Source organism: Episyrphus balteatus, chromosome 2, assembly GCF_945859705.1.
Source record: "Episyrphus balteatus chromosome 2, idEpiBalt1.1, whole genome shotgun sequence".
Lineage (NCBI taxonomy): Eukaryota > Metazoa > Arthropoda > Insecta > Diptera > Syrphidae > Episyrphus > Episyrphus balteatus.
This window is the reverse complement of record NC_079135.1, coordinates 126,032,086-126,057,806: the sequence shown is the minus strand read 5'-3', so window position 1 is coordinate 126,057,806 and position 25,721 is coordinate 126,032,086. Positions and strand designations below refer to the sequence as shown.

The 25,721-nt window shown below is 31.7% G+C and overlaps 1 protein-coding gene across 8 annotated transcripts in view; it reads right to left on the bottom strand.

The window, feature by feature from the left end:
- LOC129911371 (kinesin-like protein Klp10A) overlaps positions 1-25,721 on the bottom strand; it is a 52,971-nt gene that overhangs the window by 794 nt on the left and 26,456 nt on the right. For 5 of the 8 annotated variants that reach the window (XM_055989153.1, XM_055989154.1, XM_055989151.1 and 2 more), the window contains 8 exons: positions 14,214-14,446; positions 10,644-10,829; positions 9,901-9,946; positions 6,078-6,405; positions 5,745-6,011; positions 5,440-5,686; positions 3,090-3,752; positions 2,851-3,025 (listed from right to left, as the gene is read on the bottom strand). In XM_055989153.1, the coding sequence (XP_055845128.1) occupies positions 2,851-3,025; positions 3,090-3,752; positions 5,440-5,686; positions 5,745-6,011; positions 6,078-6,405; positions 9,901-9,946; positions 10,644-10,829; positions 14,214-14,446 (2,145 nt within the window). Of the gene's footprint in view, positions 1-2,850; positions 3,026-3,089; positions 3,753-5,439; positions 5,687-5,744; positions 6,012-6,077; positions 6,406-9,900; positions 9,947-10,643; positions 10,830-14,213; positions 14,447-14,541; positions 15,013-25,721 lie in introns of those variants that run through there. The other 3 variants (XM_055989149.1, XM_055989150.1, XM_055989156.1) reach the window with 3 other exon arrangements.

The window sequence follows — 25,721 nt, the reverse complement described above, 5'->3', positions numbered from 1 at the left end:
TGGTTTTGTACGCATGCTAGAGCCCGTTTTCGGATTTCACTGTGTTTTTGGATCTAGCATGCATACCAAGAAGGACAATTTGAACACTTGGTATAACTGCGTTTTTAATAAAAGATATTTTTATCAACAAAAATAGTTTTTTTTTAGTTTTCGCTATTTAAAATGTAAGATTAAAGCAGAAAAACACTTTTTTTTATTTTGCCGTGTGGTTTTTTGGCAACCTTATGAGTGATATTTTTGCTTTTTTTGTTATCTTCATTATTTAATATTCTATTTGAAAGATTTCGTCGGCACAACGCCAAAACCGCGAATCTGCAATTTGGGACAGTTTCACTGTAATGCGTCATTTTACTTGTTATCGGTCCCTCTATTCTCTGCGTCGATCCCAATCCTCCACCTGTTGCCTAGAAGCCTAAACTATCAATTTCCGTTGCACGAATTTCCATAAGATTGCATGAGTTTCCAAAACTTTGAAGCCGTTTTTCTCAAAACTACAATTTTGCAGATTCGTTGGTTTTTGTTGTGTGCCCATGATTTGGAATGTATAAAATAAGAATAAATAAGAAATAAAGATAATGCTCGTATAGCCTTCAAATTGGCAAATTTTCTAAGAAGTTCATTGTTTTCGAATTCAAAAGTTGAACTTAATAAAATTAAAAAAAAAAAAAACTTAAAAACCGTTTAGCTGGTCATAGATCAGATATAAATAGCGAACATTTACCAAAAACAGCATTAGCTTTACATTGCCAGATTTCAATAACGTTGATATTTTATAGACAGAAAAACACTAAAGCAAAAGTATGTATGTTAAAAATGTTACATATTTTAAATACAGAAAGTACGGTTAATAGGAGATCTGATTGCGACGGGTTGAGCAACATTTATAAATTTAGATTTTATTATTTTAGAGTTTCGATTGATTAAAACGTCTTTTTCAAGACTTCATTAATTGAATTTTAAAATACTACACAAATTAAGAAAGATAATCCAGCTAAAATTAAAGATTTTAAGAAACCACTTAAATTTTTTTTAAGCTTAACATTGTAAGTATTGATTTTTATTTTATTTTTAATTAGTATTTTTAAGATTATGAATATTTATTATAAATTCCTGAAGAAGGTTGTAATCACAACCAAAACGTCGAAGAAAAATTATAAAGAATTTGAGCCGGCTTAGCAACAAAATCGTGCACTTTGTGATAAAAGCATGAAATGTATATCATTGGTAGCACTCAATATAAGAGTTATTTTGAGATATTGGGCCACCTTGTATTCCATCCAGGAGGGTAGATACAAGAGGTTTTCTGTGTTGCACCCGCATTGTTGCATATCATAGTATAGCTAATGAAACATTTTTACTAATATAATACATGATTTCGAGGTAACTTTTAACGCCCGATCGAATAAAACCAATGCCAATATCCCTAGACCATCATGTAAAAAGTTATTGCACTTTTTATAAATACTCATTTACTTTAAGAACAAGAGCCAAAATATTATCATGTACTCCTTTAAATTAAGTGGATAGGCTGATGAAATTTTGTATGCACGTTAACTATACCATGTAAAAAAATAATAAAATATGTCCATCGAAATATTTCGGGTCAAAGGGTGTTTTTTTTAGCGAGAAAGAACACTTTTGAAGTGGTACCATTGCACCACATGGAAAATTTTTGCATTTTTTTGAACCGCATATATATTTTATACATCGTATGAGGATCAAAAATAATCAAAATATTAATTTTATTTACCATGGCATATTGAATTTTCATGCAAAACTTAAATTGCTTGCTTTTATTTTTTATTAAATTTTCATACAAATTAATGTTTTGAAGGAGTGAGGTGCAAAAGTAAAAGTATGAAAAATAATTGTGCAATTTGTGATAAAAGGATCAAATTCATAGGATTGTTAGTACAATATGTAAGCTTAATTTTAAGATATTGGGCCACTTAAAATTTCACCTATGACGATGTTAATAACGATGCACAGAAATCAATTTAAATGAAGTTTTGTGAAATTTGTGATTATTAGATGGCTCATTTACATCGTCATAGTGAAATTTTAAGTGGCCCAATATCTTAAAATTAAGCTTACATATTGTACTAACAATCCTATGAATTTGATCCTTTTATCACAAATTGCACAATTATTTTTCATACTTTTACTTTTGCACCTCACTCCTTCAAAACATTAATTTGTATGAAAATTTAATAAAAAATAAAAGCAAGCAATTTAAGTTTTGCATGAAAATTCAATATGCCATGGTAAATAAAATTAATATTTTGATTATTTTTGATCCTCATACGATGTATAAAATATATATGCGGTTCAAAAAAATGCAAAAATTTTCCATGTGGTGCAATGGTACCATTTCAAAAGTGTTCTTTCTCGCTAAAAAAAAACACCCTTTGACCCGAAATATTTCGATGGACATATCTTATTATTTTTTTACATGGTATAGTTAACGTGCATACAAAATTTCATCAGCCTACCACTTATTTTAAAGGAGTACTTGGTAATATTTTGGCTCTTGTTTGTAGAAACTTTTTATTGATGATTGCCCCAATTTGTTTTCCAAATAAAGTCAATTTTTTAGATAATTGCCCCTCCTGACTAAACGGCGGGAATAGACCCCCCTCCCATACGATTTTTTCTTGTCTCAAGCCAACCTACACGCATTGGTTTTTTTGGAACATTTGTCTAAATCACACTGTATAGTGAATAAAAATATGATTTCTCATATTTTTGCTACACTATTCTTGTCTAACTCCCCAAGAACCTTACAACATTATTAAGATGACTTTATTCATTATGTCATTGGCCCTCGGTCTATAAAATTTATGTACTTACTATCTTGATCATAATCCACGTAATTAGTTTGATTATAGAGCTTATGACTTTCTGGTAGAAATTGTGTTAAAAATTCATTGATTGCTTTGTGTTGATCTACGACGATTTCTTCAGCGCATTGAAGGTCAGAGATAGCGGCATGTTGATCTAGTAATTCTTCAGACATATCATGTTCCTAAGGAAAAATAAAGAAATCATTCAAAATATTGTGTCAAGACAAAAACACCTAATAAACTTACATTTAAGGAACGCAAATGAGCATATTCATTCTCATTGATTTCACCATTTTTATGATCATCATCTTCCATCATCTGTTCCACGTCATCATCATTCCTTAGCTCTGGATCCTTCACAACAAGCTCCTTAACACGATCAGCATAGCGCAATGTATTCAATGTATGCTCACATGAACTTAACCCTGGAGAAATCATGGCAATCATGCAGGTCTTGCTCTTCTCACCAATAAATGAGTCACGCAATACTTGTGTCAATTTGGATACGCGGAATGGCAAATGTGCACTTTGTTTACCCAAAGCACGAATGCATTCTTTGAGGGCAAGTAGCGATTTATTAATCTCAGCACCTTCCATACGAGTTTGTCGATTCGCCGATGAGGTGTCGGCTCCTCGTTCATTGCCAGCCAAATCGATGAATGAAAATTTACCATGAATTTTAGTTGAGCCTGGCGGTCGGAGGACAATTTGAAATACTGCATGTGATCGGGAGGAATTTGAATTGGCCGATGTTTGGCCGGATGTTCGTGCGTTATTGCCATGTTGAATTAATCGCAGGACTTCTTCGACACTGTCGACGACTTTTTCAGTTAGGCCGACTACTTGAACTTGTTGTTTGCCATCTTCAAGGACTCGAAGTTTTTGTTTATCCGAGAGCAAATCAAAGACCTGAAAATATTCAAATTTGTCAGAGCATTCAATTTCTGTTTATTTTTGTATTTATTATATTTTAAAAAGGTTATAGACTGTCAATTAGGGTAAGATTGGCGTCGGGAAGCTTCGCTAAGAAAAAAAAATTCGGTCTTGAAAAGAACGTCACTATGGACAGACTAATTCTCCCTAATTCGAAAGTTAATGTGAAATTCACTCGGATTTGGTCTACAACAAATTTGCTTGCGAAAGGACCAAGAAAATGTTCATAACGAACCTTCAAGGAACACACAATTGCTTCGTTATAAAAAAGTTTTATGAAAAAATCAAAGAAGTTTTTTGTTTTCTCTACAGGGGTTCTTATAAATATGCATGCAAATTTCGTTATAAAGAAACGATTTTGTCTTCAGTACAAAATAAATAGTAATTCGCTATAGAGAAATTCGTTATAAAGAACCAAATTTATGTGTTATATATTTACGAATCGAAGAAGGATTATTCTGGCGGGTTTCGACTATTCCACCTGCAACAAACATGATACAGTCAAACTTCTTTAAAACGGAATTCTTCTATACCGAATCTCCTTTAATATCCCTTCCCTTTGATACGTTCATTAAAAAAATGTTGAAACGGAAACGCACGTCTATTTCATTTTCGTAAAAAGGTTTTGAGAAAATTGAAAAATTATTTTTTTTTTTTTTTTTTTCAATTTGCTCAAAACCTAGAAGGCATAGAAACACATAGTTTTCACTGTTCGATAAGGAATCAATTGAGGCAGTTTTCTGCATGAGTCAATTTTTTATTAAAATTCACAGTCTGGACAATAACAGTAATTAATGAGTTTATTAAATTTTTTGTTCGCCTATTTTTAATTTTTTTTGAATATTGTTTTTTTCTAAGCCAATTTTGAACTGATTTTCAAAAAAATACCGATTTATTTGGAAATAAATATTATTTGAGAATAAATTAATTAATAAAACTAATTAATTAATAAAATTAATTAATTAATAAAATTAATTAATTAATAAAATTAATTAATTAATAAAATTAATTAATTAATAAAATTAATTAAATTAATAAATTAAATTGATGTAGAAATTGGGCAAATGACGAAAAAAAAAGGAATTTTTGAACTTTGACAGCTTATAAATTCTAGGTGGTTTAACCGAATCACATGTTTTAAAACGTATAATTATTATCTTCTATAAAAAAATCAAAAATGGGTAAAAATTTGACGAAGCTAGAATTTTTTCAATGGGTGAAGGTCCAAAAAACCGTTTTTTGCCCCTAACTCCAGATTTTGGGGGTGGTAGGGGCTTTTTAAATACCGTTTCGTAATCAGCTCTACAAAACGTGATAGGTCTCCGCCCGCGTATATTTTGAAAGGTTCTTTTTGTAACACAGTGTTATTATTCAATGCTCAGTTAAATCAGATAAATTGAAACTCTTTATTAACTCAAAAGAAGTTTCCTTTTTTAAGAATATTTTTCGTAAGAAAAAAAGAGAATGTATCAAAATATCAAAATTGAAATAACAGAGTCAACTCGGCTTAATATTAAATACTGATAAACGAGCAGTTGGATTGCATCTTACGGCATTTTTCTATGGGATAAATTTTTAAATTCCAATAATCAAGTTAAAAATTCAATTGACAATCAAAACCATTTTAAATGTAAAAATGCAATAAAAAAAAATCTTAACCTACCTTTCCACTGTAAATTTCAAAAAAACTCGCCGACACTACCAAATTCAAACTGCGATAGCGTGTCCCATTCAAATAGGCAAATACATCTTTAGCCGCCATTGCATAAATACCATTTTTACAGTCTTGTATTTTTCCATTAAATTCACCACCCATGGTGTGAGTTTTACCCGAACCAGTTTGGCCATAAGCAAAACATGTAGCCATTCCACCATCAAAAATCGTTTTAACTAATGGTTTTGCTGTATATCTAAAAAGAAATAAATAATTTAAAAATAAATTAATACAAAAATGTCATTGTAACCTACTTATAGACCATTTCATTGTTACACTGATCATCAAAGGCAAAATCAAAACGAAATTTATGATTCTCCAGGAACTTGGTCAAATCGACCTTGTTTTTAGGTTCGTGTACAATAAGTGTGTCCTTGCAAGGCACTGATATCACATCGATTTCTTTTCGCATATTTTCCTTCCGGCTTAGAGGACGCTTTCTAACACACACAGTAATTTGATGGTCTTCAATCATTTGACCATCAGTTAATGGTCGGAAATCTAAATTGTTTTGATATTCACTAAAAATATACAAAAAAAAAATTAGTTGATACTTTTAGATTACATAAGATCTCTTTTTGAATTACCGTATCATAGCAGCAGTTTCCCAGTTCGGATTACCCGGATCTAAATTCATCAATGCAGTTTTTTCTTCTTTCAATTCAGCTTGTCGAGCTCGACGTTTTTCACGGTTTTCTTTTAAACGTTCGACTTCCTTGACCACATAGGATCGCCGTGGACCGGCATTATTGTTCGCCACCGACGAACTGGCAGTCGTTGTCGTCATGTTTCTCGTATTATTAGTTGTCCGTGACCTTGCGATACCCGATGGTGGAGGAATATTCTCAGCGTGCTCACTCTGGCCGTTGGTGTTGATAGCACTTTGAGATAATGTTGCCCGATTTGTGCGGTGTCCTTAGAAAAAAAAAAGAAGAATGCATAGTTTTATTGATTTTCGAAAACAGAAAATTCAATCAGAAATCAGTTAAAATTAACAAACTACCTAACGTTCGCTTTCAACAAAGTCTAAACCAGAAATGCTAAACAATTTCACCAAGCTCTATGGTGGTCTTACGTGAATATGATTGATATGGAAATGTACACTCGTTCATATATTCATAAATGTGTGGTTCGGTTCGCCCCTTTAAATGGGGGATAAAAACAAAGAACCACCTCCTCCGTAGGTAATTATAATAACACTTTTTTCTGTCTTCAATACACAATTGAAACAAGAACTAAAGCTCAATAAAAATCCATTTGAGACTAAATATGTAGCTGATGATGTGGTTTGTTTTTGTTTTTTGTTCTTGGTAGAGGCAATTATTAAAAGTATCATTTCCCATATGAACGTTAATGATGGACTTTTAAAAAACATGCACACAACAGAATAGAAAGACCACGATTTTATTTATGTAAATATAATTTAAGTTGCACACAAATTACATTGTTTTTTTTTTGTTATCATTTTTTTAATGTGTGTATCCTTTGTGAAATAAATAATAATTTTTGAAAGTGCAAAAATGCATTTGGGTAAATATAAATATATGTATAAATACAGAGGGGTTTTTTACCATGTGTGACCTTGGCAACTTAATGTCCCCAACATTGGCAAAACTTTGTGCTAAATCGATTTTTTTGTATTTCTGTGGGGAGAGAATTTTGGTCCTGTCTAGACTGTCATAGCAGGTGTCTGCTCTGGTGGGAGGACACAAGTTTTGCTTTGTTGCAATAAGAGGAAGACTCTCATTGTGTCACCTTGACCAAGTCAAGTGGATCAATATTTGAGTAGAAATACTCAAGTTATTTTTTATATTGCTCACTGAAAAGTTGTATTGTTTATAATAAAAGACATCGAAGTTTGCTATAAAAATTGTACATTGCATTGAAATTCGCAAAATGAAAGGATGTAAGATCGAGGAACACTCTATGGTAAGTTAGCTACTTTTTTTTGGAATTAAACAACAGACAAAAAGAAATTCACACCATATTTTCTTTTCATAGGTTTGTTCAAAAGGTTTGAACTTGTTCATGGTTTTTGAGATTTGAGTGGACTAGTTGTCATACATCTTCCTATTACACTAAGAAATCGACTACACAACTGAAATAAAAAATCTTTCAGCCGGCATTTTATTAAACCAGTCTGCGTAGGCGGTTAACCGGTTCTTGGTATGGTTAATCTAAAAATATCGGAAACCGGAATAGGTTATTCAAATTCGCTCATTTTGCAAGGCGGTTAGCGAGACGTATGACCATTCTCAAATTAGTACCTGGATTTGTTTTAATGAGAACTTTTTTTTAGCTGGCAAGTGGCGCACAGACCAAATGTATATTGTACTGAGAAACCGTGCAGTTGATGCCAAACTGCTTGTTGGCAGGATTGAAAGCTCACAAAAATAAGAGCAAAGTTATGAACTGAGCCCAATCCACTCACGATGATTTTTTAACTGAACTTCTTATATGTATTTCATTTTTTTTTTTACTTCCCATCAAAAATAAGATCAGCTTTAAATACATTCTAAATCAGTTCAGCAAAGGTTTTCAACAGCTAGCTATACGGCCGTACTAAGCAAAAAGGGCGCATGAGCCAAAAATCCAAAATTGAGTTAAAGGCATATTTGACAAAAACAGCGCATTTCCAATTCCAAGTGGCTCAAAATAGTCAATGAAGATGAGCTCAACAATATTACTCCGCTGTATTCCTCAATAGAAAAATGCATTTATAAATTTACTCTAAAAATAAAAAAAAATTAGATACGCATTTGGGAATCTTGAACAATATATAATTATTGTGCAAACTAAAAATTATAATTTTCATACTACAAGTTGCTTAAAATCATTTTTGAAATTGAGCGCACTTACAATTCTCAACCTTTTCCCTTGTCAGTAAAATGTATTTATCTCAAAACTACAAAAATGGATATGCGCCCTTTTTGCTTAGCACGGCAGTATACCTCTCTCAAGTCTGCTCATCCGGCAGCTAAGTTTATTCTACAGCTCAATATTGCACTGAAATTTTAGCTATTTTTTTTTCGAGGTACATAGGTCAGAAACCGTCAAAAAAGTATTCTGCTAGGGTTGTTTTTATGGTTTGGGCGCAGCTGGGGAAAGTAATAAGTCGGATGTGGGTATGTTCTTTCTGGTCAAAACCAAAGAGGAATAATTTTTATCAGCTTGAGTAAGTATTCCTTATTCGTTTTCGGCCAAAGAACCCTCGGAGCTGAACAAGTGCCCATTTTGTCGGTTAAGAAGAAATGCTAGTGACTTCTATTTCTTTTCTTTATTTTAGGAGATAAAAATTAAAGGTTGAAATAGACATCAAATTTTAAGTAAGTTGGACTAGAATTATTACAAAGGAGATCATTAAAAAAAAAATGAGAAAGAGAGTCGGAGACCGAACGGAGCCCTGGGGCACACCAGCGTTTATTTTGTGGGTTTCAGGCTTGAATTCATCCAGTACTACTTGAATTAAACGGTCCGAAAGCAAAAAGAGAACCATTGTTACCAAATGCATGCATTTTCGATAAGAGAGCTTGATGCCAAACTCTATGAAAGGCTTTCGAAATATCAAGCACAATAATCTTACTTTCTTCAAAACGATGTGAGATTTGTTTCCACGGTGCGATAAACCATCAAATCAACAGTAGACTTATTGTTACATTGGACAGGCTGGACATTATATAGTTTTCCATCCCGTAGAATAGGACAAATGAAAAAGATTACGAAGTAGCATTGTCAGCGTGGAAGAACACATCTTCAGAACGATGGAAGGTAAGCTATTCAGCGGATTTGTGTATATCAAGATCTTTAAGAACTCTAATCTCTTAAGTGAAGGGAAATCATGACACTTTTGGATAAAGTGAAATTGACAGCAAACTGACGAGAAGATTAGATTTCTTTTTTAACTGTGGGACATTGTAGTATTTTTTCCCTTAAATTTTCTTCGTGCAAAATTATAGTTCTTTAAATATGGGCATTGTTGGCCTTTCTAGCTTGCTTAAACTTTGTCCGATTTTCCTCAGTCGGGTTGGCTTAAAAGTAACGGACCCAAATCAGAGATTATTTCTCGATTTTATTGTTTTAACCCTATTTGGGATAAAATTTCTCATTCCGTTTTGATCATATCTGTACTGGAATCAACGTCACTATCAAGGAAGCATAGCGACCAGTTAAAATTTTTAAAGAAATCGTTGAGACCGTCCCGGTTGGGTTTTTCATATTGCCAATCAGTTCTCTTAAGATCATTGCCATATCTAGCTGGCTACCTGTTTGCGACACAGTCGTGCATTTTATTTTTTTTTTTTTTGAAAAGAAAAGGTAATTGTGGTCAAAAAGTGTTTAAGCTGAACTACAAAAAACTCCTAAACTTATAAAAAATAAATGCTCGACATCGGATCAAAAATATAAACTTACCATTTTGAACATTATTCAACATCCGAATTGCCCCATGTGTTGCATTCTGTAAAAATTAAATTAAAAAAATGAATGATTAGTATCACGAGATAAATAAAAAAACAAATGTAAATACACTTTACACATAGAATAAAAAAAATCATACGTCAACACACCACTGAAAACAACAAATCATAAAAAAAAGAATAATTGTTATGTATAACAAAATTACATATATAAAAGACCACAACAAGTCTCGTGTATAATACAATAAAAAAAAAACTAGGACACACAGATTTGAACATGAAAAACCTTATGTTTTCACATTTTTTTTTTTTTCATATATTTTGGTATCAAAGAAAAACTTTGCATTTTGAAAAATGAAAATGATAGCAAGGCGGCGCAAGTGATTTGCAACAAAAAAAAAAAGAGAAAAAAAGTCATTTTTAAATACAATAAAAATAAGATACGATTCAAAAGAAATGCAAAAATCAAGATGAGTTAAAGAAATGTGGTGAAGAGCATGGTGCAAATCATAGATTACAACAAAAACAAAACATTTTGTTAAATGGGTGAATGTGTTTTTTTTTTTCTCCAGAGAACAACATCAAGAAAGCGAAATAAATTCTCTAAGAATTAAAAAGAAGACAAAATTAAGACAAACAAAAAAAAATCCAAAAAAAGAGAAAAAAATGTACAAGAATTTTGTAAATTTTTGTTTGATTTGTTTTTTTTTTTTGAAAATGAATTTCTTTTTTCTGTACCGATGTGAGCCTAGAATTACTTTGCCGAATGGGCAAAGTACCCCCTCCGCTGCCGCCACTGCCTCCAGTTCCACCTGACTGGCTGGTACCTCCAATGCTGGTGCGCATCTGATCGACTCCATCGTTATCCTCAAGCTCTTCATCGTCCTCTTCGTCTTCCTCTTCGATCGAAGAATGCGATGGCTCCTGAGTGATGTACGAGTATTTAATCATGAGGACGGTTTTTTAAACGATTTTGTGATTTAAGTGAGAGAGAGAGATTCGAATTGTTTTTTTGGTTTTTTGTGATTTATTTTTATATTTTCAGATGAGAGTAGAGCAAATAAAAAAAAAGAGTCAACAAAAAAAAAACGAACAATGAAGTTTTAAATTAAGCATTTTATGAGTATTGCCTTGCAGCAGCGTTAACATATTGGTATTTTGAATCTTTGGGTTTTTACGTCCCTAAATTTAGACGAGACACACACACAGAAACACATAAAATAAGACTCAAGGAACTCACCGAAGTGGTATTATAGGCTGCTATGAATATGGAAAACATAATTTGTTTGCCTTTTTGAACAGATTTTATTCTTAAGTTACAATATTCTCTTAAAAAATAACGATACAACCACCTAAGCCGGCAACTAAGAAGCACAAAAATTTGTAAATTAAATTAAAACAAGCTAACCGGGCGCTGACCTTAACTATAGTAACTCTACACAAGCTAATCAATGCACTTTTGGCTTCCTTAGCAACATAAAATAAACAGAAAAAAAACAGGAGCTTTCAGGAATAAGCGTTAATAATTAGTATTTTTTTTTTTAAACCATCACCAGAGCGGAACAGTTAGTAAATTATACGATTTTATGTAGTATGTAGTTCAAAACCATGTCGTTGAAGGAATGGTAATTTCATAACTTGCATTAACCTTATTTTTAACTATTTTTTTTTTTTATGTTCGAACCAGGTCAGGGATATTTTGTTACCAAAGAAGTTCATTAAGTACATTCTGCATGGGAATTTGATGGGAGTGTTGTGAATTATGATTCATGAATGAATTGAATTTCAGAGTTATTTTATAGTGAAACCTAACATATTGCATGTTTTTGAGATATTTGAGATATTTTCTCTATGTAAGGTACGAGTAGATAATTAATGATGATCTAGAATGCATTGAATTTATTGCATAACTATGGTTTAGCCAGTTTTTTGCAACTTTGAATTTAACCGAAGATGTCTAAGAATAACCAAATACATACATGAATCCAATTTTGTGAAACAAACCTTACATTTATCAACTGCATTCGCGTTTTTAGGGAAAAGAAGAGTTCTATAAAAACATTATTTAATGATTCGAATTCAATTTCGAAACTTTCACGTACGAAAATTGGAAGTGAACAGAAAGTTTCAAAAATAGTAAGTTTAGTTAATTTTTGGCTAAAACATTTTTATGAGGTTTTGGCAATAGAATCGATAATAAATACATAAATATTCCAGGAATTTTTAGCTCAATTATTTGTTGCAAGATCTTAGCTGGAACTATTTTCAGTTAATTTTTATATTATTCATTGTTAAAATTAACATTTTACCTTTCCATAATATCGCCCACTGAGTGCGAGAACTAGGTTATTCAGTTTTTACTTGCGATATACATAAGTACTGCAGGGTAAGATTAGGATACGTGAAAAATCTAACTCGACATACCAATTAAACATGACATAATGAAGACAGAGAGTTTAAAAAAATTGGTTTCCGCAACTTTGTCTGTCTGTCTGGATTTTTATTTCGACTGCTTAGTCTCTCGGTACAATCCCCGAGTCTTATGGAATACCCTTTATAAAATACCTATAAAAATCAAAGGAAATGTTTGACACAAAAATTTCAAGTTAAGTCCGGGAGAAGAAGGAAGTCAAATAAAAATTCTAAACAAATTAGGGAAATTGTTTCTCAGCATTTTCAACCAGATGGCGGTTATTCAACTCCATGCCCCCGATAAGAACCACCCTAATGTGCAAACATAGATAGAGCCGCAGCCCATACTTCCAAAGAGAGTTCCGTTAAAACTTGACAGTTTATTTCTAAATGGAGTTTTTTTTTTTTACCAAAACTATCATTATCTATTCTATAAGCGATAACTAATATAATGGTAAATGAGAAAAAAAAAATCAATACGAGTTAGGAATTAGTTTACAATCTAATTTTCATTTATTTTTATTATTAATATATGTAATCTTAAAATACAGTCTTAAACAAGACGAGAGATGGATCCATGAAAGTAGAAAAGCAAAACTTTCAATACAAACTCATAAAAGCACAGTGTCCTATTGTTTTTACTTGCTTTAGAACTAACAATGAATGTACCAAGGACTTAACTTGGTAAATTTATTTATACTCAAAATAATGGTTTATCAATAAAAATAATGGAAAAACGCCCAGAAGATTTTTGGAAAATTCAGAAATAACGGCGAACGATAAGGAACGTATAAATGAATTTGAATGTGACTTTAAATGAACTGACGCACGGAGAATCTGTCTCAAATAAAAATTATCAGTGAAATAGTTCATTAAGATTATATCCATGCATCACAAAATGAAAATGTATATGTATTTGTTAAATGCACATACAAATTGGTTCTACCGTTTTATCATAGACTTTTATCACAGCATTCGCACAAACATAAGTCTACTTTTCTTTAATTCCTTTTTCTAAAAACAATCTTACTTAAGACATTAATTTCAAAACACCCAATATGAATAAATATGGAAATGTTTTAGTGACTAAATTTCAGTGATATATTTTTGTATTCAAAAGCAACGAAACTAGCATTTGGGACCACAGAGTTCCGTGGTTTGGATTAAAATTTAGCTTAAACCACTTGTTTCTTTTTCATGGTACCTTCTTCACAAGGAGTGAAGAGAAAAAGGGTATCTCCTCAATACGAAATTATAGTTTATCTTCATTTTTTGCAACTAATTTTCACATTTAAGAAATATTTGAGAGTTTAAACCACACATTACTTATTTATTTAGTTTTTTCTTGAAGAAGGATCTATCCTAATAAGCTAACCATCAAATCAAAATAAGAAGTCGGACAATCTAACTCCTTATCAATGACATCCAGTTGTTGCTAAGATTGTTATAGAGGAAGGTAAACATAAACAAATTGTTAAAAAAAAAAAACAATAATAAAAAAAAAATAAACTGAAAAAAACCGCTTACAATAAAAAGTCTCTTATTATTTTTTAAACTACCAACAAAATACAAAAATAAACAAACGAAATAAAAAAAAATCATCATTAGCATTTTTGGTGCTTTCTCTAAAAACGTGTTAGTTTTTAATTTTTTGTTTGTTTTGTTTTAGAAAAACGACTTTGGGAATGGGTATTTTTTAAACTTTCTTTTCTTTTTAGTTTTTATTGATTTGGTGTGTAGGGGTAAGTAAGGAAGGGATGTTAACAACAATATTTTTTGTTTTTCAACTCTGTTAAGAAAAACGTTTTAATTTTTTGTTTCTTTTTTTTTTTGTAGGTAAATAAAATATGTGCTTGATTATGTATTTTCTTGTATATTTAAAAAAAAAATACTCACTCTCGATAAATTCATTGGCGCTGAAACTTGTTGTATTGGTGTTGGTGCTGGTAATGTTGCTGGAATCTTTGGTTCGGGTGGAGCATGTCGCTCTTGTACAATATCCTCATTCAATTGTAATATGGCATCCAATTCGACTTCTTTGCCTTTAGTTTCGCCTCGTTCATACCATTCAACAGTAAATGATCTAGATGCTTCATTTATTTTCGATACCACTGCTGGATGTACTCGGCCTAGAAAAATAGAAATGTTAGTATAAAATAAAAAATTTTTAAAATAAAAACTTCCTTTTCTTATATTTTTTCTATTCTTTATAAAAAATGTTTACCTTGGTCGATGCCATTGTCATTTATCAAATATCGTGAAACAACAATTGCATTGTTATTGCTTTTGTCATCATTTTCATCCTGCCGAGGCCTAGAAGAAGACCAACTCTTTTTCTTTAACAACAAAGTAGAATTGGTGGATTTGGCTTTGTTGGAGGCGTTGATGGTATTAATGTCTTTGCGAGTAAAAGTCGCATTTCTATTATTTAAAATATCACACTTTTTAAATTGCAATGATGCATCATTGTCATCATTGTTTCCATTAAGGTCAAAGGATGCTACAGCATCACCATTACCATCTGCATCTGCATTTGGATCTAGATCACCATCTGTATCGTCGTCGTCGTTGGTAGTAGTTTCATCATTGTTAGAAGTAGAATTTTTGTCAACAACAAATAAATCGCTCGATTGACGTTTAAAACAAGTCAAATGTTTCTTGAACCACGACGGCATGATGATGACTCTTCTCTACTCAAAGACTAAAAGAAACAATTTCGCCGGTCGTCAATGTGACGACGACTACCAATTTCAACTCTATTAAAAACTAAAGCCATCATCAACAAAAGGAGAAGTTCTCATTTTCCCATTGCGCATCTCATCATCTCATCTCCGGGAATTGGACTTTCTAGTGCAGAGATGCAAAAGTATATTAATTTACTTTTTTTTACAGAAAACAAAAAAAAAGTAAAACAATTCCCAAATGAAGAAGAGATGAATGGATGTGTAAAAAAGTGAACAGTGGGGCAAAATGGCTTAAAACGTGGTATTAAATCAGCCGTTAAATCTAGGAGCCTGAAATTATGCATGCATGCTTCTGAGACCCTTACTAGATCATATCAAAAGGTATAATTGCCACGCCCACTTTAACGCCCACTTTAACTAATATTATTTGGGAATTAATAAAAAATTCAATATTTTTCAGATTGAAACTTTATTTTAAGGCTAAAGAGACTCAATAATACACTAATTTTTCATCTGGTCCTCACTATAATCCATGCTATCTAATACCCTTATCTTATAGTAGTGAAAATCAGTTTTACAAAAATCTCTTTTTTTTAATTTAAAGATTTTTATTCTCAAAGATTTGTTTTAAATTTAAATGCAAGAAAAAAAAAACAAAAATAACAAAATTATAAGATATTCATCATTTTTGTCATCAGAAATATTGGTTTCAACAAAAATGTTTACTTTGGAAATGCTTGGAGGTTTCAAAAGATCTAGAATAAGACTGCAACTTTTTCGTGAATTGCTTTTGATTGGCTGTAATGATAGTATCAGAGATAAGCAGAAAATAGCTAAATACATCATTTGTTTTTTCTTGAAAAATGCTCTCGAACTTTTTTACGAGCCAATAGCATGCACTTCCTCAGAAATTTTGGCCAATTGGCAACAATGCTGATTGTATAATTTCTCTGTCAATGTTTTCAGAAGTTTTTAGAAGTTTGGAGGACTAAATTTCCCCAGAGGCTAATCTAATTTGCAAATTTAAAACGGACATAGAAACGGTTTCTCTCCAGTATTGAGTTTTTTTTTGCGTTCAGAAGATGTTTCAATGTTCACTACCGGACGACCATGTGTCTTTGCCGATTCTTCCGCATTTTTAAAAACAATTGAGATATTAAGACAGTTTACGTTTGTTTTATTAATTTTTCTTCGATCCTAGAAGCTTTGTTCCAGTACATTTTGAACTCGGATTTAAAATGTGAAAAAGTTCAATTCAATTCCTTAAATTGACTATTTCGATACCTTTTGTCGTAGTTAGAAGATGTTTTTCAAAGAAAATCCATCTGATCGTCAATAATAATGCTCTCACATCTTTTGATAATACCTACTGCCTTCTTGTAAAAAAAATTAATTTAAGAGATTTCTAAAGCAACGACAAAAAAAAAAATTTGGCCCACAAAAAGTACAGAAAAGTAGCACGTTTTTTTTTGACGGAATCACAAATTAAACATCACAAACATTAAAAAAAAAATCACAACTCGGACCAACTTGGAACACATTCAAAAGATAACGGACTTCATCAAACTTCCTTTATTAGAAAATATTAAAAAAATCATGCATATGTTTAGTTTTTTTTAATTATTGCCAGCTTTTGGGTCGTCTTGCTCCAGTGTGCGCCGCTTATAAGAAGACTATTGTTGCAGTAAATCGCATCAACCGCGGAGGCAGCACTACTTTCACAAATTCAAATTACAATTAGGTAGGTAGGTTTTAGCTGGTAGGTATCTGTAAAATAGCGTGGTTGGGTGCTGAGATGATGATAGCTAGTAGTCAAGTCCCCTCAGAATATGGCAAATATTTAGAAAAATAGAAAGACAGGGGGCAATAACTAGGGCAGCAGTAGTGAATTGGATGAATGAATGAAGAAAAAGAAAAGAAAGAAAGAGTGGGTATCAAGAAACTCGTGTTTCTAATCGAATTTCATCTTCACTCCATTAGATATGGAGAATGGAACGAGGTAGTTTGCAAAAAAATACAAGTAAGAGTTGCCTACGTTACTATATTGCTTTTGCTAATATATTATTATGATGATTACTCAGTTTTCACATCCGAAAGTAAAGACTTTTTTTTTCTATTTCTACGTATGACTTGTTTGATCGATAAATTGTGAAAGACTGAACTGAACAATATAAATTGGGTTGTTCCGAGAGACGATATTTACAGAATTTAGTTCCAACTATCTCACTTTTTTGTTCCCTTTCATCACGCGGAAGCATTTTTTTTTTAATACACCGGTCGGCACTTTTTTTTTCCATTACAGTTGTGGTGTGTTTTGTGATATCAAACCAACCCCACTTGCCAACCAAAGTGAAATAACAAATACAAAACCGAAACCAAACCGAATAAACAACTAATCTTCACCCGCACACTATTTTATTAGGGTAAAAATAATCAACCTCAATTAACTGAATTAAAGGAAATAGAGGAGAGTATACCAGCTTTTTTAATGCAGTCAGTGTCCGTCATCAAGAAGGGGTGTTGTTGTTCACTACCCCCAAACAAAACCAAAAAGCATTATAGAGAACAGGGAAACAAGAGGGAGGATGAAACTTTTTTTTTCAGATATTGATTTTTCCCTGTATAGTAAAAATTTATATACTACAAATTTTGAAATTTTACAAACCACAGATAGAGGTTGACAAATCTCAATATTCTGCGGAGTCTGTGCGAGAGGGTTTTTTTCTCATTTTGGAAAATTGGCTCAAGGCCAATGCAGAGAAAGTACCTACGACAAGTATATAAGTTTTCCATATTGCAGATTATGGATGCAATACATACGAATGAACCTATACAAATCAGATTGTGTGGTGTCTGATATAGGATAGATTTTTGGGTGATGAGGAAACTACCTATATATTTACTGCCAGAGATTTATTCGGTGCAAATCAAGAGATAAACCTATTTTCATGGAAGAATAAATGTGGTTTATAGTAAGGAGATTCATACCCTAAATGAAAATCGTGCTCAAGAAGCCTTAAACTGTTTGGAAGACTGGGTTGCAAAAGTTGATACGATTGTACTTTATTCGATACAGTTGGCTTGGCTTAAGTACACAAATACACTTTTACTAAATTCGATACAGTTTTGTCCTTCCGCTTATATCAATGTCAAAGGTATTCTGGATCAATTTTTTCTTTTCAATTCTTCTAAGATAGATAATCTACAGACCTTTACTGACTTCTGAGAAACAGGTCGCGAGAAATATGCGAAAAACTGACCTTTTGACCTCTATGACTTCTAACGCCGCACAGTGTGCAATTTTCGCAATCTAGCTGTACTTTAATGAAAAATATATGTCTCCCATATCCAACAAAATTGGTATCATATGAAAGGTAAAACCTCAGACAATAGAATTGCAAAAAAAAACAACAAGAAAATAATCAAATTTGCCGTTCCACAGAATCACAAACATTAGCTTGGCTCAAGAGAAAAAAAATTTAAAGCTCATTGCTTTTCTTGTGTCACTTTGATAACAGCGTGATTAAGTAAAATAATAGTTGTTTAAATTAAATTTATTTTTTTTATTTTAAGTAACATTTAAGAAATATTTAAGGTAAGTAAATTTTTTTGTGCACTAAAAAATAAAAAAAATAAAAAATCATTTGTGTGAAGACCTAAAGAGTGTTGTTTTTTTTGTGTTGTTTAACTTTGTAAAGCGTTTTAAAAATGTATCCTCGTGTATCCGTCCTATTTTTGGGCTTAAAATCTCCGTCGATGTATTTTGTGTTAGAATTCGTTTACTTTTCTTGCGTCTGGTGTGCGAAACCATTAATTTTTTTTTTTTTGTTCAGGTACATAGGTCAAAAACCAATTTTTTGATCTTTTGAAAAATCGTACATCACATTTTTACAAATTAAAAATGACTTTTTTAGATTCTTGTTGGCAAAATAAGACAAAAAGATTAAATAAAATTTTTCGATATTTTGCTTCGTTTTCGAAATAGAGACAGTTTAAGAACCAACTCCCAAAATCTTTTGCTCGATGTCGGCTCTTCCCCACCCGTTGTGGTACATTTTGTACTCGTATACCACATATTGGACATAAAGTTAGAAATATAATTGAAAATTAATAAAACCCTTGTAGAAATACAATACTTAACAAAATTAAGCTGGTTTGCATCAAAAAAATTAAGTTTACTTAGAATTAGAATTAAGTACCGCTAGATTAGCAAAATTGCACACTGTGCGCCGGCGCGAATCAATTTTGATTTTTCACATCTTCATAACAACGCCGTAACGAAGGTCTATACCAAAATCGAGCCCAGTAAGAATTTTTCCGCAGATTGGGGTTAAAAATGCCAAAAATTACTGGGCTAAAAGTTATTCGTTGACTAAAAATAAATTTTTCGAATTGTTCTTTAAAAAAATTTTAAAGATTCAAAAAGTACAATTCGATACACTTTTTATTTCACTTTCGATACAATGCTCAAAGACGATTTTTCATCCCTGTTGGAAGATGATTATTTCATATCTTATATTAAAGAGGATATAAAAATAAGGAACAACGTGACTAAGGCACTCATAAAATAAAAACATAAAGTTTGATAGTAAAAAAAAAAAAAATACTTTTTGTGGGAGATGTTGTTAGAAGCTATACGGTGTGAAAGATCTAAAAAGATTTTAACATTTCCTTTCTTAACAAAATATGTCATCCGAGGGTTTTAAAACTTTAAAGACACGCACACTGCTTCCCCTTTTTGAGAAGATAATTACACCGGCATAACAAAAAAAACAAAAAGTGTCGTGTACAACGAACTATGTATGTAGATCCGTGTTAAGTATTGTTATGTTCGATATACACCTAATTTCTTTATGTACGCACATTTTTTTTTGTTGTGCTGGGTGGTTCGTTGCCGGCACACAAAAAAAAACCAGTATAAATTGTCTTGTGAATTTGACATCACCTGTACCCTGAGTTATGTACGTGTTTTGATAAGCTGAATCAAAATCCAAGGTCCGTTTGACCCGCAAAGAGGTTTACCACCAACAAAATTGCAATTCAACCATTTTCTAATTTTTTGGTGGTACTTTGCACTTTAGGTTTAGGTTCTTGAAATGAAAACCGATTCACTGGCCAACAATTTTCAACTTTTAAAAATTTTCCCGAAAGATTTATATCAAGTTCTATAGATTTGGGTATGGAAAAATGTATATTGAACTTAATGTATTTGCAGTTAGTAAGCCTAAAAATCACATTCATTTATGTATTTCCAGGAACTCTATTTTTTTTTTAAATATTTTAGTTTTACACATTTTGGGTAAATTTGGTAATAAAATCACACTGTTTCCTTTCTAGGAGCTCTAATTTTTTAGATATTTTCATTTTTCAAGTTTTGGGGGTAATTTCATACTATGTATGTATTTTTTAAAATTTTCTTATCACAAGTGTTTTTAAGTTTTGCTGGAAATAAAACAAAAATACAACAAGAAAATTTATTTTAAATTAAAAAAAATTGTATGAATTTGGAGGTATCCCTTTTTATGTATGAATAATTTAAAAACTAGAGCTAGTAGGAAAAAAACTAATGTTGTTTTCGGAATTAGCACAATCCATTTAGTAAGAAATGATAAACGACGGTCTGGAAAATTTTTGTGTGCTGGGCAGTGATAATCGGTGTCTGCCGATAGTTTGCCGATTAGTTTGAAAGCAATCGAGTAGTTAAAAAAACTTTTTTTATCGGCCGATACTTAATCGTTCTAGTATGCGTACCCTCATATATTTTCAAACTGATCAAGAGCCCGACTAAACTATCGGCCGATAGAAAGTCTGTGGTGTGCAGGGGCTCTAATAGTAAAAATGCCTATTTCAAACTTTTGTTTGCTAAAAATCACTTGGGTTTTATTTCACAGTTTAGACTTTTGTAACAGTGTAAGTTGATTTCGTCTTTTAGATGAATTTTTTTAGATTTTGGAAGAAAACATATGCAACTGCACTAAAGTTCAAGTTGCATTGAGAAAAATATGTTATTGGTTTTTTTCTGTTTTTGTTTTCTGTTCATAGAAAACTTTCTTGCCCTAAAATAGAATCAGTAATTTAACAATATTGATCAAGTAAAGATTCAGACAAAGAAACACCTTGTCATGTGACTTTTTTAACATTGTCCTTCAAAAATAAATACAGAATTTCTAAAAGAAATCAATAGTTAATATTTCCTAAAAAAGACTATCATATCCATTATCGGAAAACACATGGTTTATGAGTATTCATTCAAAGTTATAAACTAAGTTCGAAGTAAATCATTCTAAAAGCTATCGCTAAAGGAGACTAACCAACATTTTTGAATTAAAATTAAATGAGGTGTAGATCTATTTAAGTTATTTATGCATATTCTATTCATTCTCTTTTTTGCAAAATTTTACTTAAAACTGACTCATCCTTCCAAAGAAAGGTTTAACGGTCAATAAAGATCATTACAATGAACATGAAACTGAAACAAAAAGAAAAAAAAAAAACTGGTTCATTTTCACCCCTCATAAGTCATGACGACTTTAAAATAGCAATTATCTGCACAAAAGTTTTAAAATGTATAAGCGGCGGCAACGTCCTCGATATAAAAACGATACAAGAAAATTAAAAAAAAAAAATGAACCAAATAAAAAGTACAATTTGAAACAAAAGGAGGGCGGAATAAGGCGAAACGAAAGCGAACAACACAAAAGAACATTAAACGCTAATATCAAATATCGCGTGAAGGTAATGCGAAAAAAATAAATTGTTGTTGTTTCAATGCATTAGTTTTTGTTGTTGTTTTAAGTGAGTAAAGTAAGTTAATAATAAAAATCATGACTATAGAACCGTAAAATATTTGCAACACCAACTCCAAGGTCATGGTACAATGTTTTATTCGCTTTGTCTTTGATCTTATATATGGCTTCAAAAGCGGGTTCATATAGAAAAGACAAAACTTACGAGACATCTCTATAAATTAGTTTTCTGCTTGAAGAATCAAACAAAATGCTAAACTTTTGTCTTCTTAGTTATCTTTTTTCAGAGTGACACAATCAATTTGTTGCAATTGATGTCGATTAATTTGTCTAGATTAGTTTGTTGTTGTAAATGGAACACACAAAAGCTGTTCGAACTTTAATTAATGCTCCCACAATCGAGTCCATGGATATGGTTCATTTGTTTCTTTATTCCTCTAAGAATTCTATCTGCTTTATTGATTGGAGAATAATTTAGTAGTCATAGAATTTACAGCTCTCTCACACTAAACAAAAGTTGTACTCGTAAATGGCATTGTTTTTTTTTTTTTTTTATTTTTTCTAAATTCACCTTTACTATCGCTGTTTTCAGTTCTCAATTTTTTTGTTTATTTTTCTGTTAGCCTCGATTTTGAAAAAAATAAAACCCATCTGCTGTGGGAATAACTCGATCTCTCTCATGGCATATTAATTACTAAAAGTCAACAATTAAATCAAGTAATTTTGTGGGAACTTGGGTGTTTTTAACGATAAAACTCTATAAAACAACAACAACAAAAATATATCAAATGCAAGAGTCACTACGAGAGCAGACCCATGTTATAGAACATTTTGTTTTAAAGCAATTTGATGAGGCCGCAAATGAATTAATTACTTAAAGAGTGATGTAATTTAATTCACAAACTAAAATAAATAATACAGAAAATTATCAAAACCAAACAAAATAAAATAATAAATTTATAGAGTGAAGACGAAACACGTACATAAATTAATTTAATTGAAAATTTATTAACGATTGTACTTGGTGTTTGTGATGCATCGATTGATGAAGACTTTTGACTTCAATTTGTAATTTTCTGTCAATTAGGAAATTTTATTTAAGTTATGAATTATTCATTTGTTAATTTTTTTTATACTTAATTTGGTTCAGTGGGTTTGTGTTAATTTCTGTAACTCGAAAAGGCTTGATTTTATTTCAAACCAAAATAACGTTACTTGTCAAAACTTTTTAGTTTTATAAAAACATTTATTATAAAAATTGTTACGGCTGATTTTCGAGACAAACCACTTATCACAAGTGCCAATCGTTTTCGAGCCAGATTTTTTATAATTTAATTTATTCATTAAAGCTGGGCGCACTTGTCTAAACGTCATTTTCATGACTGATGAATTTATTGTCAGCTTGCAAGTAGATAAGCGTGATCCAATTGATAAGAAAGTAAATAATGATCTGCTTAGTATTTGAACGAAAAGGGTTTTGGCTACCCTTTAAATGTATTAATATAATGCAAGCGTTTAGAAAAGCGTGAGAGAAGCCAATACACATTGGTTTTGAACATTAAAAGGAGAGGGCGGGTAAATTTATTCCACATTGTCGTAGTACGACTACACAATAAATCTCTCTACTTGACCTTCCGTCCGGAATTGGGCTCTAATTTACACTACTTATGAGCATTCCTTGAAGTAATAGTATTACGATTAGATTGTTTCAGGGGAGAAATGCACCTTGATATTTTGTAATTAGTATCAAAGTATCAAAATCATTCCTTGAAGGATTTGCATATCGTATTGGTTGATTTTGAAAAAAGCATTTAATCGACACACAGGAGATCTGATATGGGTGGCACTCGGGCAACGAGGAGTTCCACTGTGTATCCTATGTGCGGATAATTATGGGCATGTATAGAGGAGCAGTTACTAAAGCAAGATGTGCACCTAGACACCGAAGAATTCGTAATCACAGTAGCTGTAAACAAGGAAAGTGTCTTGAGTGCTCTGCTTTTTATTAGAATTCTTGATTACCTTGCTTTAAGGCAAAGTGAAGGACTAAAAAGTGCATCAGTTATTCTTTGATGAAGATGGAACATTTCTCATTCCGCAAAGGATTAAATTTTTGATCATATCGGTACTGGAGTCAACGTCACTATCGATAAAGCATAGTTTTTGAATAATTTTTTGAGACAGTCATGGTTGGCCCTAAAATTCTCTTAGGAGTTTTTTCTTCGAATGGATTTTTGGGGCATGAGAAATTTGCAAATAAAACACAGCGATATGACGTGCCTAGAGGCCATAGCACACTAACAGTGTATTTATCAGGATTAGAGGTACTAAACAAGTCTAGTGTTTTCAGCTAGACCAACAACGTTCGTAATACGAGTTGGCTCGTCTTTTTTGGCTACCTAGTTCTTTTTCATCAACGAATTTTAAAAAATAAACAAAATTGTTTTGACATCTTCATTGTGACATGACGTGGCCCTTCTATACAACTATCCCAATTGATTGTTTCAATAGTTATTTTTATTACTCAATGGTTCAATTGAGACAAATGAAAATTAGATTTTCCCGACAAAATAATCAAACCTGAAAAACAATACTCATCATAAATGTCTGTTTCTCAATTTTTGGTTTGACGAAACGTCCTCATTTCTCTGTCACGGTTGCAGTTTGGGTGTGTTTCTCATCCCACATTCTAATAAATAATCTATGCATTACAAACCTTTGTAATGCGTTTTGTGGTGTAACATCTAACTTGAAAGTTATCATGTAAAAAATTACAAAAAAAAATATACATATGTCTGTCAAGTCATTGAAAAAACATCAAGCACTCAATTAAACATTTCGTGAAATATCGTCACGCATTTTAACGTTTTATACTTAAACAAAACAAAAAAGAAATAAAAAAAATTATTTAAAATATTTCACGCTTCCATGTGCTTGAGGAATATCTAGCATATCATTTACAGCTATAACTATTCCTATGCAAAACGAACGCAAGCATGCTCCAACCGCGCCCATTTTTATAATTCAATTAACACCATGTTAAAGTATATACTTGTAGTAGGTATCTAGTTGAATTATTTACCAATAGATCCCAACAACAACAATAAACGGAATCAAAACAAAATAAAACAAAAACCAGCCCTGCACCAACAACAACAACCCATGATGTTGTTGGTGAATCCATGGATCGTGTCGTGACTCACATGCCTGCGCCACAGCTCTTCCAATTATTATTAACTTTTTTTTGTATCTATCATTTATTTATTTGTATTTTTTTTTTCTTTCATTATTATTATTAATTTGTCCGTTTCTGGGATTATTATTCAATCAAACGTATCATTGTGTCTTGGTTGTGGTGTAGACTATTAAAGCCACTGGACAAGTGCACTCCACTCACTTTGTGAGTTTAAATTCATTCGACGACGATGAAAAACTGGTCCGTTGGCATTTTTGTTTCCATTTCCGAACAACAAATCGCAATTCGCACGAATTTAATTATCTTGATAGAGCAACAAACGACAAGATGATGATGATGATGAGTCTTCTTTTGAACAATCACACTGTTTTCGTTGATTAATTGCTTTCGAGTCACCAACCAGCACCATAGTGATAGCATAACGATGAGATAAATGCCCCTTGTCTCTTAGTTAGATTTGATATTTTTCTTATTTAAGCTCAACGTTTAGTAGGCTTCTTTAAAAGCAAAAAAAAAAAAAATTGAAGTTCTGTGGGCGCTGCACATGTTTGTTTGGTTGCTTGCATGGTTTACATCACCGCTAAGTATGGTGACATACGTCTTTAGAAAAAAAAAAAAATATTATTAATTCAGTGTGTTTTTATGGCCAATAACACAGTGATGAAGTTACACCAACCGGCTTAAGTCATTGAGTACACCTTGTCAGACAAATCTAGAGTTTTATAGTTGTTATAGAGAGGCAGAAAAAAAGAGACAGAGAGGAAGACAATATATACCA